Source organism: Alosa alosa, chromosome 11 (assembly GCF_017589495.1).
Source record: "Alosa alosa isolate M-15738 ecotype Scorff River chromosome 11, AALO_Geno_1.1, whole genome shotgun sequence".
NCBI lineage: Eukaryota > Metazoa > Chordata > Actinopteri > Clupeiformes > Clupeidae > Alosa > Alosa alosa.
This window is the reverse complement of record NC_063199.1, coordinates 20,366,129-20,382,755: the sequence shown is the minus strand read 5'-3', so window position 1 is coordinate 20,382,755 and position 16,627 is coordinate 20,366,129. Positions and strand designations below refer to the sequence as shown.

Here is a 16,627-nt window from a genome sequence, read left to right as displayed (position 1 = left end):
CGAGAGAAGGAGAGTTGTGGGTGAGCCTGTGTGTGTGCGTGTGTGTGTGTGTCCTCACAGAAACCACTGATGACACACACACACACACGCACACACACACTATGTATGTATATGTCTCTGTATACACATATCAGTATTAGCTCTGTCTGTCTCTCTGTGTCAGCGTCCAGCTGCTGGTCAACAGAGTGTTTATCTGAGTGCCCAGAGGATGGCAAATGAGTCCTGTTCAGGACTGTCCAGGAAACTGGAACAGTGAAGCGAAGTTGTTGGAAACGGCCAGCAGATGGCAGCATTACTGCAGATTTGAGCCCTGTGCCCAGCCCAGCTGCACAGACGGCCTGAGCGAAGCCCATGTGGGTCCAGCTCACTCTCTGGCTGACGGCTGATAAGCCCAGGAAGCCCATGTGGGTCCGACTCACTCTCTGGCTGACAGGAAGCCCATGTGGGTCCGACTCATACTGTACATTGGACTCTCATGAGGCAGTGAATTGTTGAACATGTTTCCTGGGCATGTTTGCATGTTTCACCCTGTCAGTGTGTCTCTGGTCTGTGTGTGTGTGTGTGTGTGTGTGTGTGTATTGTGTGTGCATGTATTGTGTGGGCTGTTTTTCTCTGGGCTGTGTGTGTGTGTGTGTGTATTGTGTGGGCTGTGTGTGTGTGTGTGTGTGTGTGTGTGTGGTTACCATGGCTCTCTCCTTGGTAATAGTCCTGCAGGCCTGTGGCATGCCATGCTGCGTAGTCCAACTCATTAAGGAGACAACTTAATCCCCCCCCCCCACACACACACACACACACATTTCAAATGCGTTCTCTGTCCATGCACATGTTTGCAATTCACCAATCTACACCCATAGACACCTGACGCGTGGATCACAAGGCCATTCGTACAAATCACATCACCCTTCACGCAATTGTCAGCATAGTAAAAAGCAGAATTTAAGTGCACTACAGAAGCTACTGAAGACAGCAAGGCCAGTAATGCTTGTGTTTTGGTCTCCACATAAAAACAGCAAGGCCAGTAAAGCTTGTGTTTTGGTAAAGACAGCAAGGCCAGAAAAGCTTGTGTTTTGGTAAAGTCAGCAAGGCCAGTAAAGCTTGTGTTTTGGTCTCTATGTAAAGACAGCAAGGTCAGTAAAGCTTGTGTTTTGGTCTCCATGTTGCATTCACCACTGGCAGGCTAGTAGTGGATATCCAAATTAGTCATGGTGTGTCACGACACACCATACTGACAATCAGAGGAAGTGATGGCGTTTCTGCGTCATCGTTTTCATATGTTTGCAGATTGGCTGTCCACATTGGGGTCCGACAGGTTTTTCAAATCGTTTCCGTTTCAGGAGCTCGAAAATGCCGAAGTTGTGTAGATGAGAGGCGTAAATATATTCAAACAAAAACGCAAATAGTGGATGCAGCCTCACTCAGCTATGTTGTGTGTTTAAAGATGTTTACAGCTGTGTGTGTGTGTGTGTGTGTGTGTGTGTGTGTGTTTAAAGTGGCTAATTCTAATTCTAATTTGTGTGTGTGTGTGTGTGTGTGTGTTCAACAATGTTAACAATGTGTTTTTGAAGATACTAAGGCAGCCTTGGTCATTTTGTCTGGGGTTAAGACGTGTGTGTGTGTGGGTGTGTGTTTATAGAGTGGACAGGCTCAGGGCTCTGCTGAATGTCCGGACTAGGGAGAGGTCAGCTTATTATATTTGCACAAATGAATGTGGTGGTGCTGGCGCTGGTGTGCTCGCGCTGATCCATAATGCAGGAGCGCTGAGGAGCGCTGGAGCCTTGAAGTGGTAATGAGGGCGGCGCGACCAGTGCGTGAGGAGCAGCGTAGCTCTTTCATCCGTCAAAGACTCACACTCAAGAGCGCCATACAATAGAACGCGCAGCGTCAACACAAGCACAGCGCAGCTGAAAGAGCCGGAATTGCCCAGGGGGTGGGGTGGGGTGGGGTGGGGGCAGTGGTGAGGCACCAGCTCTCCTGCCCCAGTGCCCCAGCACTGGGATAACACTTTGCTGCTCCTCAGCTGAACTTGTCCCTGTTCTCAGAGGCTATGGGTGTCACCATATTTGTTGTCCTAGTTGACATAAGCTAACATACCTAACCAACAAGTCATTAATTACATCAGTGGTAATTGTTGGTTATAATATACATTATAATAACATAGTTCACTGTCTATTTCCTAGGGTTTTTGAAAAATCTTATTAAGCAATTAAAATGCATGACATATCCTCATTTAATTTAATTTTATTCACTTAGCTGATTCTAATATTACCCTTCCAGTAAACTTATATTTTACTCAGGATATACTTTAAGTATACTATCATGAACATGAAAAATTGGGCTAGAAATATACATTAGGAGTGGGCGGCAGTGGCTCAGGAGGTAGAGGCGTTGTGCAGGAACCACAAGGTTGCAAGTTTGAGCCCAGCTCCTGCTGACAAAACACTGAACCCCAAAAGTGCTCTTGATGTGCCGGTTGGCGCCCTGCATGGCAGCCAACGCCATTGGTGTGTGTGTGTGAATATAAATGCAGTATATAAATAATATAAATAAGCAATATAAATACAGTGTGTTAGTAAACAGTACACCTATACGTTCACTTGTAGTGCACCTAAAAGTTGACTACATTTACATCTTAAAATGACTAAATGTATACTATAATGAACTAAAAGGTGTGCTAGAAGTATATAACTAGTATCTTCTCTAGTTTACTTACAGTATAGTTCTCAGTACTTACGAGTTTACTATTATAAACTGAAAGTGAGCCAATTTAGTCCAAAGAAAGTATAAACATAGTACATGTGCAAGTGTGCCACAAGTACATTTATACTAATAAACTTACTACCTAAAGTAAACGTGGGAACTATACTTCAACTGCACTTCAATTTACTTCATAAAATTAACTTTAAGTATAATTTTTTTTGTGTAAGGGTTTCTCAATAACTTTTTCAAAATCTAAGCAGAAGGCCAAACAAATACCATTTATATGTAAACATGGCAGTCTATGGACTCTAACTACTGTTTCAGTGGTGAGCTACAGAGACACAGAAGATGGAAAATGAACAAGGTTCACGGCGGCATAGAGGCAATGGCATAGTTACTGTGATGAGTTGACACAAAAGTATAAATTAGGGATTATGGTGCCGATCCATTTATCCAATGTGCTCGTCTTACGAGTAGTAAGTTGTCCGAAAAACAGGAAGTTACGCGGGAATTATCGCGACGGCATGCCCCCTAAACTTCGTCTGACGAAGCAATCTGTTTTAAGTCAAAAGGACCCCAGTTCACTATCACGACTTCTTACAACAAGGAAGTTACGTAATTTCACAAGTTACGAGTTGTCACAAGCCGTCAGCATGTACAAATGGAATGCACGATTAGTCATGTGGTTGAGGAACCTTGCAGGAGGACCTGAAGGAAACCTGAGTGTGTAAATGCAGAGGCTCTACAGCACCCCCTCAGGCAGGGGGAAACACAGAACCCCCACAAGCAGAGACTCTACAGCGCCCCCACAGGCAGGGGGGAACACAGAATCCCCCACAGGCAGGGGGAAACACAGCACCCCCACAGGCAGAGGGAAACACAGCACCCCCACATGCAGAGACTCTACAGCGCCCCCACAGGCAGGGGGAAACACAGAACCCCCACAGTCAGGGGAAACACAGCACCCCCACAAGCAGAAGGAAACACAGCACCCCCACATGCAGAGACTCTACAGCGCCCCCACAGGCAGAGGGAAACACAGCACCCCCACAAGCAGAAGGAAACACAGCACCCCCACATGCAGAGACTCTACAGCCCCACCACGGGCAGGACGGACAGCACCCCACAGGCAGAGGGAAACACAGCACCCCCACATGCAGAGGGATCTACAGCCCCCAGGCGGGCAGAGGGAAACACAGCACCCCCACAGGCAAGGGAGGGTAAACCCAGCGCCCCCTCAGGCAGAGGCTCTACAGCGCCCCCACAGGCAGAGGGAAACACAGCACCCCCACAGGCAAGGGGGTAAAACCCAGCCCCACAGGCAGAGGCTCACAGCACCCCACAGGTGGGGGAAACACAACCCCACAGGCAAGGGGAGTAAAACCCAGGCAGGCAGAGGCTCTACAGCTCCCCTACAGGCAGAGGGAAACACCACGCCTCTACAGGCAGGAGGAAACACAACGCCCCCACAGGCAAAGGGAAACACAGCATCCACACAGGCAGAGGCTCTACAGCGCCCCTACAGGCAGAGGGAGGGAAACACAGTGCCTGCACAGGCAGAGGGAGGGAAACACAGTCTTTCCCTATTCTCTCTTTTAGGGGCAGCCGTGGCCTACTGGTTAGCACCTCGGACTTGTAACTGGAGGGTTGCCGGTTCGAACCCCGACCAGTAGGCACGGCTGATGCAGGCAGCTCACTGCACTGGGATTAGTGTGTGCTTCACCTCACTGTGTGTACACTGAATTGTGTTTCACTAATTCACGGATTGGGATAAATGCAGAGACCAAATTTCCCTCACGGGATCAAAAGAGTATATATACTTATACTATACTTTCTCTTTTTCTATTTTCCTTCTCTCCTCTATCTTTCCTTCTCTCTCTTTCCCTCTCTCTATTTCTCTCTTTCGCTCTCCTCTCTCTTTTCCTCTACTCTCTCCCTCTTCTGTCCCTTTTCTCTCATTCTCTATATTTCTCTTTCTCTCTCATCTCTTTCCCTCTTCTTTCAGGAGTTTCCTTCCATGTTTTCTCATTCTCTCTCTTTCCCTCTCTTTCTCTGTCCATTTTCTCTCATTCTGTCTTTCTTTTTCTCCCTCCCTCCTCTTCTCTCTCTCTCATTCCTTCTCCTCTCTATATCTTCTCTCTCCTTTCCCTCTTTCTCTCCCTCTTTTCTCTCTTTCTTTCTCTTTTCCCTCTTCTCTCTTTTTCCATTTCCTCTCTACTCTGTCTTTCTCTCTCCCTCTCTCTCCCTCTTCTCTTTTTTCTTTCTTTCTTTCTTCTTTCTCTTTCTCCCTCATCCCTCTCTCCCTCTTCTTTCTCCCTCTTCTGTTATTCTCTCTCTCTTTTTCCTCACCCACTCTACCTTCTCTCTCTTTCTCTCTCCTCCACTTTCTCCTCCCTTTGTCCTCCCTCTATCTCCTCCCCCTTTCTCCCTCCCTCTGTCAGGACTCCCTTGTCTCACACACTCTCAGTGGCGTGTGTGTGTGTGTGTGTGTGACTGTTCCTCTGGCTCCAGTGGAGGCTTCATCAGCAGGTTGTATGCATCTCTTTGGCGTAGCGGCGTTAGTGAGTTCAGGTGCAGTGCTGTCTGTGTTCAGGTGTCTGCGCTTGAGAAACTTTTTGTGAGAATTGTGTGATGAGCAGGTTCAAAACACAGAGTGCGGAAGGTAGTGTGTATGGGTGGTGGTTTTAGAGTGCATCTGTCGGAGGGGGTTCTCCTGTGTGTAGCCCATGGTGTTGGAGCACTCCGAAGCTAACGTCTCCATCTGAAGCACACAGCCCGGCGGTGCAGTCTCTATCTGCGGGAGGGCTGTTTCACTCACAGAGGGAATATTTATGACACAAACGTTGACCTCATTTGGAGAGAAACAGGAAGAAGGTGCAGGTGCTGCAGAAGGAGTGTGTGAGAGGGATGGGGGGGGTGAGAGAGAGAGGCAGTGGTGTGTGTGTGAGAGAGAGAAAGAGGCAGTGGTGTGTGTGTGTGAGAGTGAGTGGCAGTGGTGTGTGTGTGTGTGTGTGTGTGAGAGAGAAAAAAGAGGCAGTGGTGTGTGTGTGTGTGAGAGTGAGTGGTAGGGGTGTGTGTGCATGTGTGTGTGTGAGAGAGAGACAGTAGTGTGTGTGTATGTGTAAGAGAGAGATTTGTGCCATTTGTCCTTATTTGTCCTTTTATGTGTATAATTGAGCTTTGACAATAGTGTTACTTAAACATTCACAAAGCAAATAAAGCCTTCTTGAATTGAATTGAGAGAGAAATAGAGAGAAAGAGTGTGCATGTGTGTGTGTGTCTGTGTGTGTGTGTGTGTGTGACTAAGTGTGTGGGCTTCAGTGTTTGTTTTAGAGTGTTTGAGCAGGGCTTGTGTTTGTGTTGTTAGGGGCTCTGTGCATTATTAGTGTTTGTCTGCATGTTAGTGTTTGCATGCTAGTGTTTGTCTGTGAGATAGTGATTGTCTCTGTGTTAGTGCCTGCATTGGTGATTGTTTGTATGTTAGTGTTTGTCTTTGTGTTAGTGATTGTTTGTGTGTCTGTGTGTTATTAAGTTGTTTGTGTGTTAGTGACTGTTTATGTGATAATGGCTGTGTGTTAGTGATTGTCTGTGTGTTGGTGATTGCTTATATATTAGTGATTGTCTTTGCATTAGTGATTTTCTGTGTGTTTGTGATTGTCTGTGTGTTAGTGTCAGCATTGGTGATTGTTTATATGTTGTTTGCCTGTGTGTTAGTGATTGTCTGTGTGTTGGTGATTGTTTATATATTAGTGCTTGTCTGTGCATTAGTGATTGTTTACATGTTAGTGATTGTTTACATGTTAGTGATTGTCTCTGTGTTAGTGTCTGCGTTGGTGATTGTTTATATGTTATTGTCTGCCTGTGTGTTAGTGATTGTTTATGTTAGTATTTGCCTGTGCGTTAGTGTTTTCCTGTATGCAAGTGATTGTCTGTGCATTAGTAATTCTCTGTGTATGTTTTATTTGTCTGTGTGCTAGTAATCTGCACAGGTGTGTTCTTTGTGCAAAACAGTTGGGATCGTCTTGCTTTTGTATGGATGAGTTTGTGCATCACTGAGACCAATGGCCATTTCAGCACTGTTGAGTCTGTGGAGTGTCTGTATCCTCTAGGATCTCAAGCATGAACCACAAACGACAGGAGCTCTTGTTTGGGTCACTAGTTTGCATTGGTTGATTGCGCTTGTGTGTGTTGTAGATGTAGTCTCCAACACACAGACAAGTGTCTGTTCATATGAATTCCCCAACAGTGCAGATGGGGCCACCAGAGTTAAAGGTCATTTTGTCTTAGGGGATAATGGAACCCTCTGAGTATACTAACACATTGTTAATTAATGTCATGCAACATGTACAGTATGTATATTTCTGAGTGTACTATCAAAATATCAGCATCAAGCCCTGTGTTTGTCTCTGAGTATACTGTTGCAATATCAATATTGTGTTGTGTTTATACCTGAGTGTATGGGGGTGTCTGTGTTTCTGGGGTGTCCTATGTTTCAGGGGTGTCCTGTGTTTCTGGATTGTGTGTTTCTGGATTGTCCTGTGTTTCTGGATTGTCTGTGTGTCTGAGGTGTCCTGTGTTTCTGGATTGTCTGCTCTTGAAAGATTTGCTGAGGTGTTTCCTCAAGTTGGGGGTAAGCACTGGGTGATCAGATTACACTGTCTTACCGTACGTACACACCACCACCGACTTGAGCTTCAAAGTTACAGGAAGTCATTTATTTTCAATGGAAGCCAGCTTCTCTTGGCTGAAAGAAGCTGCAAATCAGTTGGCGTCGCATTTTGGGCGTGTTGAGCAACCAGAGCGTCAAGCAGAAAGTTGAAACTTGTTCACTTTTATGGTAATGAGCTATGACGCGGTTCAGCGGCAAACAAACGGCAACCAATTCAAAATGAGGTGTACACAGTTGAGAGAGCAAAACCTATGTGAACTTCAGTTCCTACCATAGACTGCATGGTTCACGAAACATTTGTTCTGTTTACTGCTTTTAATAACGAGGATGAGCGGTCAAGTTGGTGTTTGCAGAAACATGACACTTGTTCAAGGTCTATATGAGTGATATAGAGAATCAATAAAAAGAACACGGTTTCCGAAATGTTTTTTAATAGGCTGAATAACGTTACATGATTAAGCTATGGATAGTAGCGATAGTAGCAATATACAGGCAATACTTTCTGAGGTAGCTGCCAGATGCTGTCAATGACCATCATTCAAAATTGAGGCAAGCCCAATTTCACATTTTTATCGCTTCTAAATAAAAGTAATGTTTAATATCAAATGTAGTTAATTTACGTAGGGGTACATTATCCCAACGGTTCTTTTAAAATGTAACATATAACTGAACATTCCAGCGGGCGTCTGGAATACCTCCTAGTTGCTCCGAGGTTCAAGTGGACAAAGCGGGGCATCCAGAGGGTTTTTTGCAGCTGAAGTCGACGGCGGCGTGTACATACAGTAAACCTGGACAAACGTGCCAGCTGAGAGATCTGACAGTGAGAGTCGGAGAGAGTCTGAGTCACTCCATGAGGTGAGGTGCCCAGACCTGTAGCCTCGTATGACCCTCTGAGCGGCGAGGTTATCTGCGTGTGTGTGTGTGTGTGTGTGTGTGTGTGTGTGTGTGGCTGCAGTCATATGGAGGCTTACGTAAACGAGCGCTCCACCTGAGGAGCTAGAAATAGTGCCACAGCGCTGCCACCAGTGGGGGGCGGGGCCACAGAGGCCCATCTAATCTGCCCCGCATCATCACCCTGAGTAACAAGAACACTCAGGGATGGATTACTGCACGGGCCTACCGGGCCCAGGCCCAGGGGCCCAAGGGGTCAGTGGGCCCTGAAGCCCAAGCCTTTGCATGGAATCATTGCCTCAATATCAACACATCAGGATGTAGGCTATGAATCTGATTGAATTTAGTATTGGCCATCCCCAAAATGCACCAGAATACAGGAAATCACGTCAAACAAATTAAAAATGTTCTGGGGGAAGACCCCCACCCCCCCCCTCCCACATATTCTACAATTAGTGGGGAGCCTTTAAAACATCTGGGCCCAGGGGCCCGAAAGTTCATAATCCGCCCATGAGAACACTGGGGGTGGGCTGGTCCACACTCATTTCCTTGAGTGCTTTTTGCGTTTGTGTGATTGTGAGTGTTCAGTGCAGCTTTGGCCACCTGAGGGGTCTAGTTTATCCAGCGGTGCAGACGCACATCGGACCCTTTGGCCTCTGCAAGTGTAGGAGCTAACATCAGTCCAAACATGTTATGGAGCACCAGTCTGCTTGTCTGGTAACACCAACTGGCTTGTCCTAGCCCCTTCCCTCCGTCAGGTGTCTGAAATCTTAAGGTCAGAAGAGACGGTGTGTAAGTGAGGGAGATAAGTAGTGATCTCTGAATGCTGTGGATCAGTAGTAGTGATCTCTGAATGCTGTGGATCAGTAGTAGTAATCTCTGAATGCTGTGGATCTGTAGTAGTGATCTCTGAATGCTGTGGTTCTGTAGTAGTGATCTACAAATGCTGTGGATCTGTATTAGTGATCTGTAAATGCTGTGGATCTGTAGTATGTGTGTGTGTGAATACTGTGTGTGTCTTTGAATGCTGTGTGTATGTGTGTGTGTGTGTGTGTGTGTGCTCACTGTGTGAGTAGGAGAGCCAGCAACTCAGAAGAGGTTGATAACCTGTCGAAGCTACTGATGTCTATTTTTACCCACGATGCCCTGATGCAGGCCCATGCCCCTGTCTCCTGCTGCTTAGGCCATATGGGGTGGATTAGGCTGTGAATAATTCAGGCTGATTGGAGGGAGAGTTACTCATCTTCTCACTCCTGGCTGCCAATCAGTCAGAGTGTGGCACTGGTTACACAACAGAGCCCTGGTGTCTTCCTCACCTAGGATACGCAACAGAGCCTTGGTGTCTTCCTCACCTAGGATACGCAACAGAGCCTTGGTGTCTTCCTCACCTAGGATACGCAACAGAGCCTTGGTGTCTTACTCACCTAGGATACGCAACAGAGCTCTCATCTCTCCCCACTCCTCACCAGAGGCTGCAGGTCCCAGCGTCCTTCCCCACAGCAGTGCTCTTTACCATCCACAGGCCTCCCCATTAATAATCATCCACTGACACACTCTCAAGCATGCACACACACATACACACGAACAGAACCTCTCACACTCACACACAAACACACACACACACACACACACACACACACACACACACACACAATCAGCAACTGGTGTTTTGTGGATACTGTTTTAATGTGCGGCATGATCTCTACAGCTATCAAAGCTACTGTACCAGTGTGTGTGTGTGTGTGTGTGTGTGTGTGTGTGTGTGTGTGTGTGATGTGTAGTGGTTGTATGTGTGTGTGTGTGTGTGTGGATGTGTAGTGGTTGTGTGTGGATGTGGATGTGTAGTGGTTGTGGTTGTGTGTGTGTGTGTGTGTGTGTGTGTGTGTGTAGAAGGTGAAGGTGAGATGTTATTTTCAGAGAGAGCATTACTGTGAGGTAGTATTACTAGATGACTAGATATTGGCTTTGTGTGAGTGTTCTCCCCTCTAAATTATCCATTGGTCTATAATGTCAGGCAGGCTGTAAATATTTTGCATACTTCAATATGTATTTTTCCTCCTACCATTGCTGTTTCTCAAGGTTTCTCAAGTTACCCAGACACACAGCACTGCATTTGTTGTGTAGAGTGATGGTGCTCACTAGCATCTCAGCTTATTTGTAAGCAGTAGTGAGTGCTGTAATTCAGCTGATATTTACGCAGGGTAATGGGTGTAGTAACTTGGCTGATGTGTAGGAGGCGGTAGTGGGTGTAGTAACTTGGCTGATATTTAGGAGGCAGTAGTGGGTGTGGTAACTCAGCTGATATTTAGGAGGCAGTAGTGGGTGTAATAACTTCGGCTGGTGTTTGAGGAATAGTGAGTGGGTGTGGTAACTCAGCTGATATTTAGGAGGCAGTAGTGGGTGTGAGTACTCAGCTGATATTTAGAGGAAAAGGATGGATGTAATGCTTCGGCTGGTGTTTAGGACTTGGCTGATGTGTAGGAGGCGGTAGTGGGTGTAGTAACTTGGCTGATATTTAGGAGGCAGTAGTGGGTGTGGTAACTCAGCTGATATTTAGGAGGCAGTAGTGGGTGTAGTAACTCGGCTGGTGTTTAGGAGGCAGTAGTGGGTGTGGTAACTCAGCTGATATTTAGGAGGCAGTAGTGGGTGTGGTAACTCAGCTGATATTTAGGAGGCGGTAGTGGATGTAGTAACTCGGCTGGTGTTTAGGGGCGGTAGTGGGTGTAGTAACTCAGCTGATATTTAGGAGGCAGTAGTGGGTGTGGTAACTCAGCTGATATTTAGGAGGCAGTAGTGGGTGTGGTAACTCAGCTGATGTGTAGGGGCGGTAGTGGGTGTAGTAACTTGGCTGATGTGTAGGGGCGGTAGTGGGTGTAGTAACTTGGCTGATGTGTAGGGGCGGTAGTGGGTGTTGTTTGATGTTACTGTGAAGTGGTAGTGAGTTTACTAACTCAGCTGATGTGTAGGGGCGGTAGTGGGTGTAGTAACTTGGCTGATATTTAGGAGGCAGTAGTGGGTGTGGTAACTCAGCTGATATTTAGGAGGCAGTAGTGGGTGTGGTAACTCAGCTGATATTTAGGAGGCAGTAGTGGGTGTGGTAACTCAGCTGATATTTAGGAGGCAGTAGTGGGTGTGGTAACTCAGCTGATATTTAGGAGGCAGTAGTGGGTGTGGTAACTCAGCTGATATTTAGGAGGCAGTAGTGGGTGTGGTAACTCAGCTGATATTTAGGAGGCAGTAGTGGGTGTGGTAACTCAGCTGATATTTAGGAGGCAGTAGTGGGTGTGGTAACTCAGCTGATATTTAGGAGGCAGTAGTGGGTGTGGTAACTCAGCTGATATTTAGGAGGCAGTAGTGGGTGTAGTAACTCAGCTGATGTGTAGGGGCGGTAGTGGGTGTAGTAACTTGGCTGATGTGTAGGGGCGGTAGTGGGTGTAGTAACTCAGCTGATGTGTAGGGGCGGTAGTGGGTGTAGTAACTTGGCTGATATTTAGGAGGCAGTAGTGGGTGTGGTAACTCAGCTGATATTTAGGAGGCAGTAGTGGGTGTGGTAACTCAGCTGATATTTAGGAGGCAGTAGTGGGTGTAGTAACTTGGCTGATATTTAGGAGGCAGTAGTGGGTGTGGTAACTCAGCTGATATTTAGGAGGCAGTAGTGGGTGTGGTAACTCAGCTGATATTTAGGAGGCAGTAGTGGGTGTAGTAACTTGGCTGATATTTAGGAGGCAGTAGTGGGTGTGGTAACTCAGCTGATATTTAGGAGGCAGTAGTGGGTGTGGTAACTCAGCTGATATTTAGGAGGCAGTAGTGGGTGTGGTAACTCAGCTGATATTTAGGAGGCAGTAGTGGGTGTGGTAACTCAGCTGATATTTAGGAGGCAGTAGTGGGTGTAGTAACTCAGCTGATGTGTAGGGGCGGTAGTGGGTGTTGTTTGATGTTACTGTGAAGTGGTAGTGAGTTTAAGTGTAGGGAGCGGTAATGGGTGTAGTAACTTGGCTGATATGAAGGGGGCGGTAGTGGGTGTAGTAACTCAGCTGATGTGTAGGGGCCAGTAGTGGGTGTAGTAACTTGGCTGATGTGTAGGGGGCGGTAGTGGGTGTTGTGTGATGTTACTGTGAAGTGGTAGTGAGTTTACTAACTCAGCTGATGCATGTGTGTGGCGTCCACAGATTGTTGTGAGGTGTTGCCACAGTGTGCCGCGAGCCAGTCGTGTCCCACCAGCATGGACACCTTTTTCAGACGCCATTTTAAGAGGAAGCCGGGTGGTGAACCCGAGGAGGAGGAGTTTAACAGGCTCAGACGGCCCAGCGTCGCCGTGGCGACCAGCCGTGCCCGCCGGCGGTCCAGCGTGGGCCTGCCCTCGTCCGCCCTCACACAGAGACGTCGCTCTAGCGTTCAGCTGCAGGGGGCCCTCATCACCTCCAGGGGGCACTGTCCCGCGCCCACGCGCACCATCAGGGCAGGCAGCGGCCGCCGGCGCTCCAGCACCACCACCCCTAGTGCCAACCCCCGCTTCACTGTGCGCCGCAGGCTAGCCGGCCGCATGCGCACCATCCATACACACCTGCTGGGGCCATCCATGCTGCTGGCCAGCGTCATCCAGATGAGCGAGGAGGATGAGGGTGCGCAGCCACCCGTGGCCGAGCAGCAGGTGGAGCTGAAGGCCGATGCAGTCCACAGGGCGGCAGCGACAGTGACCTCACAGGTTCCACCAGCCAATCAGAGGACAGCGCCGGCTCGGACGTGGAGGTGTCGGACCGGGAGTTTGAGGACACATCGGTGTGGAGACGGAGGGAGAGCCAGCCACTGGCCACACTAATGGAGTGTGTGTCCACCCGACCGCTAATTCGCGCCCCACGCTGCCTGCGACGCAACTCCTCGCTTATTGTGACCGCAAGTGGTGTCAGTAATGGACATGGTTACCGTGGCAGCCAGCACAGACAGCGCCGTGTCTCTACCATCTCTAAGGCAGGAAGCCCGTGGCCTGGGAGGGGCCTGCCGTTGCCGAGTCGTCGCAACTCAGCATGCCGGCGGATCTCTGGGTGCCATGGCAACATTAGCCCCCTGCTGGGCGCTTACTACGACCCACGTCTGGAGTCCTGGAGGGGGTTTCTCTCGTATGTTACTGAACCGTAACCATGCCCTGCCAAACCACACCACACCATAACCATACCCTCCCAAACCACACCACACCATAACCATGCCCTCCCAAATCACATCACACCCCAACTTTACCACTGCATTTTATCAGGGACACACACTTGTTAACAAAGCAGATGTTTCCTTAAAACTATATCCCATTGTTCATTATATCCTACCTGTACAGTTCACCATTCAGTGTTTTGTTAAAGTTAGGGGAGAACAGACTCCTTTAGAACAAAATTAGTGTGTGCAGCATGTGCACTTTGACTCGCATCTAATTCTTCACCTCCTCACTGCCTGTATGGTGGCTGCAGAACCTCCTCACTGGGGGCAGCAGAACCTCCTTACTGCCTGTGTGGGGGCAGCAGAACCTCCTCACTGCCTGTGTGAGGGCAGCAGAACCTCCTCACTGCCTGTGTGGTGGCAGCAGAACAGCTTAATTTTGGTTCCCTGTTGTCTGCAGCTTGCAAATGACTCTGACACTCATGAAGACACATTCTATTTCTTAAACAAGCAAAATCCATTATCAGGGCTCTGTTTCCTGCTGGTCCTTTGGCTGTGAGCTATCACATGTGGGCATGGGAACGTTGTCATCAGATGTGTAAATTTCACCTGCAGCTCTGATAGCAGCAGTGAGCAAAAATAGTTTCTAGGAGAGAGACTGTGTGAGAATGATGTTCATATCATGTCTTATTCTGCTGGAAGTATGAAATGGAAACACCCCAACACCACATTTATCTGACACAAAGACTTCTGTCTGTCTGCTGTCTGTGAGAAGTGATGTAGAGTGGAGGGTGGGGGAAATTGACAGGGGGGTGGATGCTGTAGTTGTGTGTGATGGAGTGGATGTTGTAGCTGTGATAGGTTTTTTTGTAGTTGTGTGTGATGGTTGATGCTGTAGTGATGGGGGATGTTGTAGTTGTTGTTGGGATGGGGGTTTTGTAGTTGTGTGTGATGGAGTGGAGGTTGTGGTTGGAGTTGTGTGTGATGGTTGATGTTGTGATGGGGGTTTTGTAGTTGTGTATGATGATGTAGTTGTTTGTGATGATGTACTGTAGTTGTAATTGTGGTTGTGTGTGATGGTTAATGTTGTAGTTGTGGTTGTGTGTGATGGGTAATGTAGTCCTAGTTGTGTGTGATGGGGAATGTAGTCCTAGTTGTGTGTGACGGAGAATGATGTAGTTGTGGTTGTGTGTGATGGGGAATGTTGTAGTCTTAGTTGTGTGTGATGGGGAATGTATCATATAGTTGTAGTTATGTGTGTTGTATTCGTAGTTGTGTGTGATGGGGAATGATGTAGTCGTAGTTGTGTGATGAGTCAGATAAAGTAGAGGTAGTGGTGTGAGGAGAGAGGGGAGGTGTGACAGATTTGCACTGAGGACGCTCATTAGCAGATAAACAGAGGTGCTGCCGCCTCTTTCGGACTCATCAATGGCATTGATCTCTCAGCCTGTTGCTAGGCCTGTTGCTAGGCCTCAGGTCTTTACACTGGGGGGGGAGGCATCAAGGGGGATGCAAAAAGCTGAGGATGAGCGTGATATCTCAAGTTTGCCACCACCAGAGATCTGCACACCACACAAGCAGTGCTGAGGTTCAAGCAGCTTCAGGAGGAGGTTGTGTGGTGGTTCCATCTTCACCAGGAAATGAGGGGGAGAGAGAGAGATGGGAGTAGGACCTATGGGTGCTTATGGATGCCACCTTTTTTGCCACAGCTCTCCTTTACCATCATTTCCCGACTATTAACTAAGGTTTATACATTGATGTTGCAAAATTTCTTCAGCTATGAGGTTAATACACAGGGTGAGCTATACATGCATTTCCTTCATTCATTCTGATCCACTGGGCTATTGGGCACGGAGATGAATACACGGGTGTGTTTAATACATGGGAAACTACTGTATAAAGTTAATATGTTCAGGGGGAGGCCATCTAGGGTTTATCAAGTTCAAAGCATGTCAGCGACACAAGATGGGATGGGATTTTAATCTGATAGATAGATAGATAGATAGATAGATAGATAGATAGATAGATAGATAGATAGATTTATTGATCCCAAAGGGGAAAAATCAAGGTCTCAGTAGCATACAGACATCACACACAACATGCACTTACAGCAGAAAAAGTAATATAAGTAAATATATAATATTAAAAAAACACCACTGAACAATAAAGACAGAATAAAAAAATATATTAAATATACTAAATAAAACTAAATCAAATATCCACATAGTGTGCTTAAGGATGATTAAGCATGAGGTGCTTGCAGTGACAGGGCAGGGACTAGGCCTGTGATTCTGTATGCATGGTAAGGTGCTCTATGTAAGTGAGTGTGTAAATAAGTAAGTCCAACAGTGCAACAGTGCAAGAATAAAGATGCTCTTTAGATCTCCAACCGTATTTGGTGCTCTTCAGGTCTGGACCCGTATTTCCTGTGATTAGCCATTGTCAAATATTGGAACTGTAAAACTAACAAAATAATGTTGCTGTGCGACTACCCTGCACGGTACTTCCAGGCCGCACATGTGAGGGTTATGTAAGAGTGCAGTATATCTATGCAGTGCTATTGTACTGATCTGTGCTTACAGACGAGGCATGTAGGCTTGTAAAACTCCTACAAGACAGGCATCCAGAATAAACTGGTGCAGTTACTGTTCACAAACATGAGTGTGTGTGTGTGTGTGTGAGTGTGTGTCTGCTCACATAACTTAAAAACCCTTGGTCCAATTTACAAATTCAATATTCAATATTCAAGTTCAATAATATATAGTAAATGTGCTAATTACTAACCATTTCATTTGAAAATTCTAAAACAACGATGTTTTTTAATACTTCAAAATAACATTTGATAAATGAACCTTACATTTTTCAGTAGCCATAGGTGTGTAGATTTGAACAAAATCTAGTTTGGTTCTTACCGGGGTTTTACTACCTGAAATATCCGATTTTGTGTACCACGCTCGGAGTTTAGTGCTGGGCTGGTGGGTGCCTATTCCCAACCTTTCTTACAGCACATCAACGGTTAGCCCGAGATTTCTTGTCGCAATTTCAAAATTCCACTAGAGCTTCAAGCAGATTTGTACATGCAGCCTTACAAGACTGTTTACAGCTCTTCGAGTCACGATAAAATGTAATTTTTGGTACAGTACATACTAATTTAGATACACTTATGGTGTGGTTGCTTGCGTTTCTTTAGGAATCTGTCTTGGTTTGTATAGAAATGAATATTAA

General features: G+C 46.9%; 1 protein-coding gene across 1 annotated transcript in view; it reads left to right on the top strand.

Annotated features, from left to right (window-relative positions):
- dgkzb (diacylglycerol kinase, zeta b) overlaps positions 1-16,627 on the top strand; it is a 48,747-nt gene that overhangs the window by 5,279 nt on the left and 26,841 nt on the right. Inside the window, 2 exon segments of the mRNA XM_048257386.1 lie at positions 12,427-12,927; positions 12,930-13,374. Of these exon segments, the coding sequence (XP_048113343.1) occupies positions 12,427-12,927; positions 12,930-13,374 (946 nt within the window).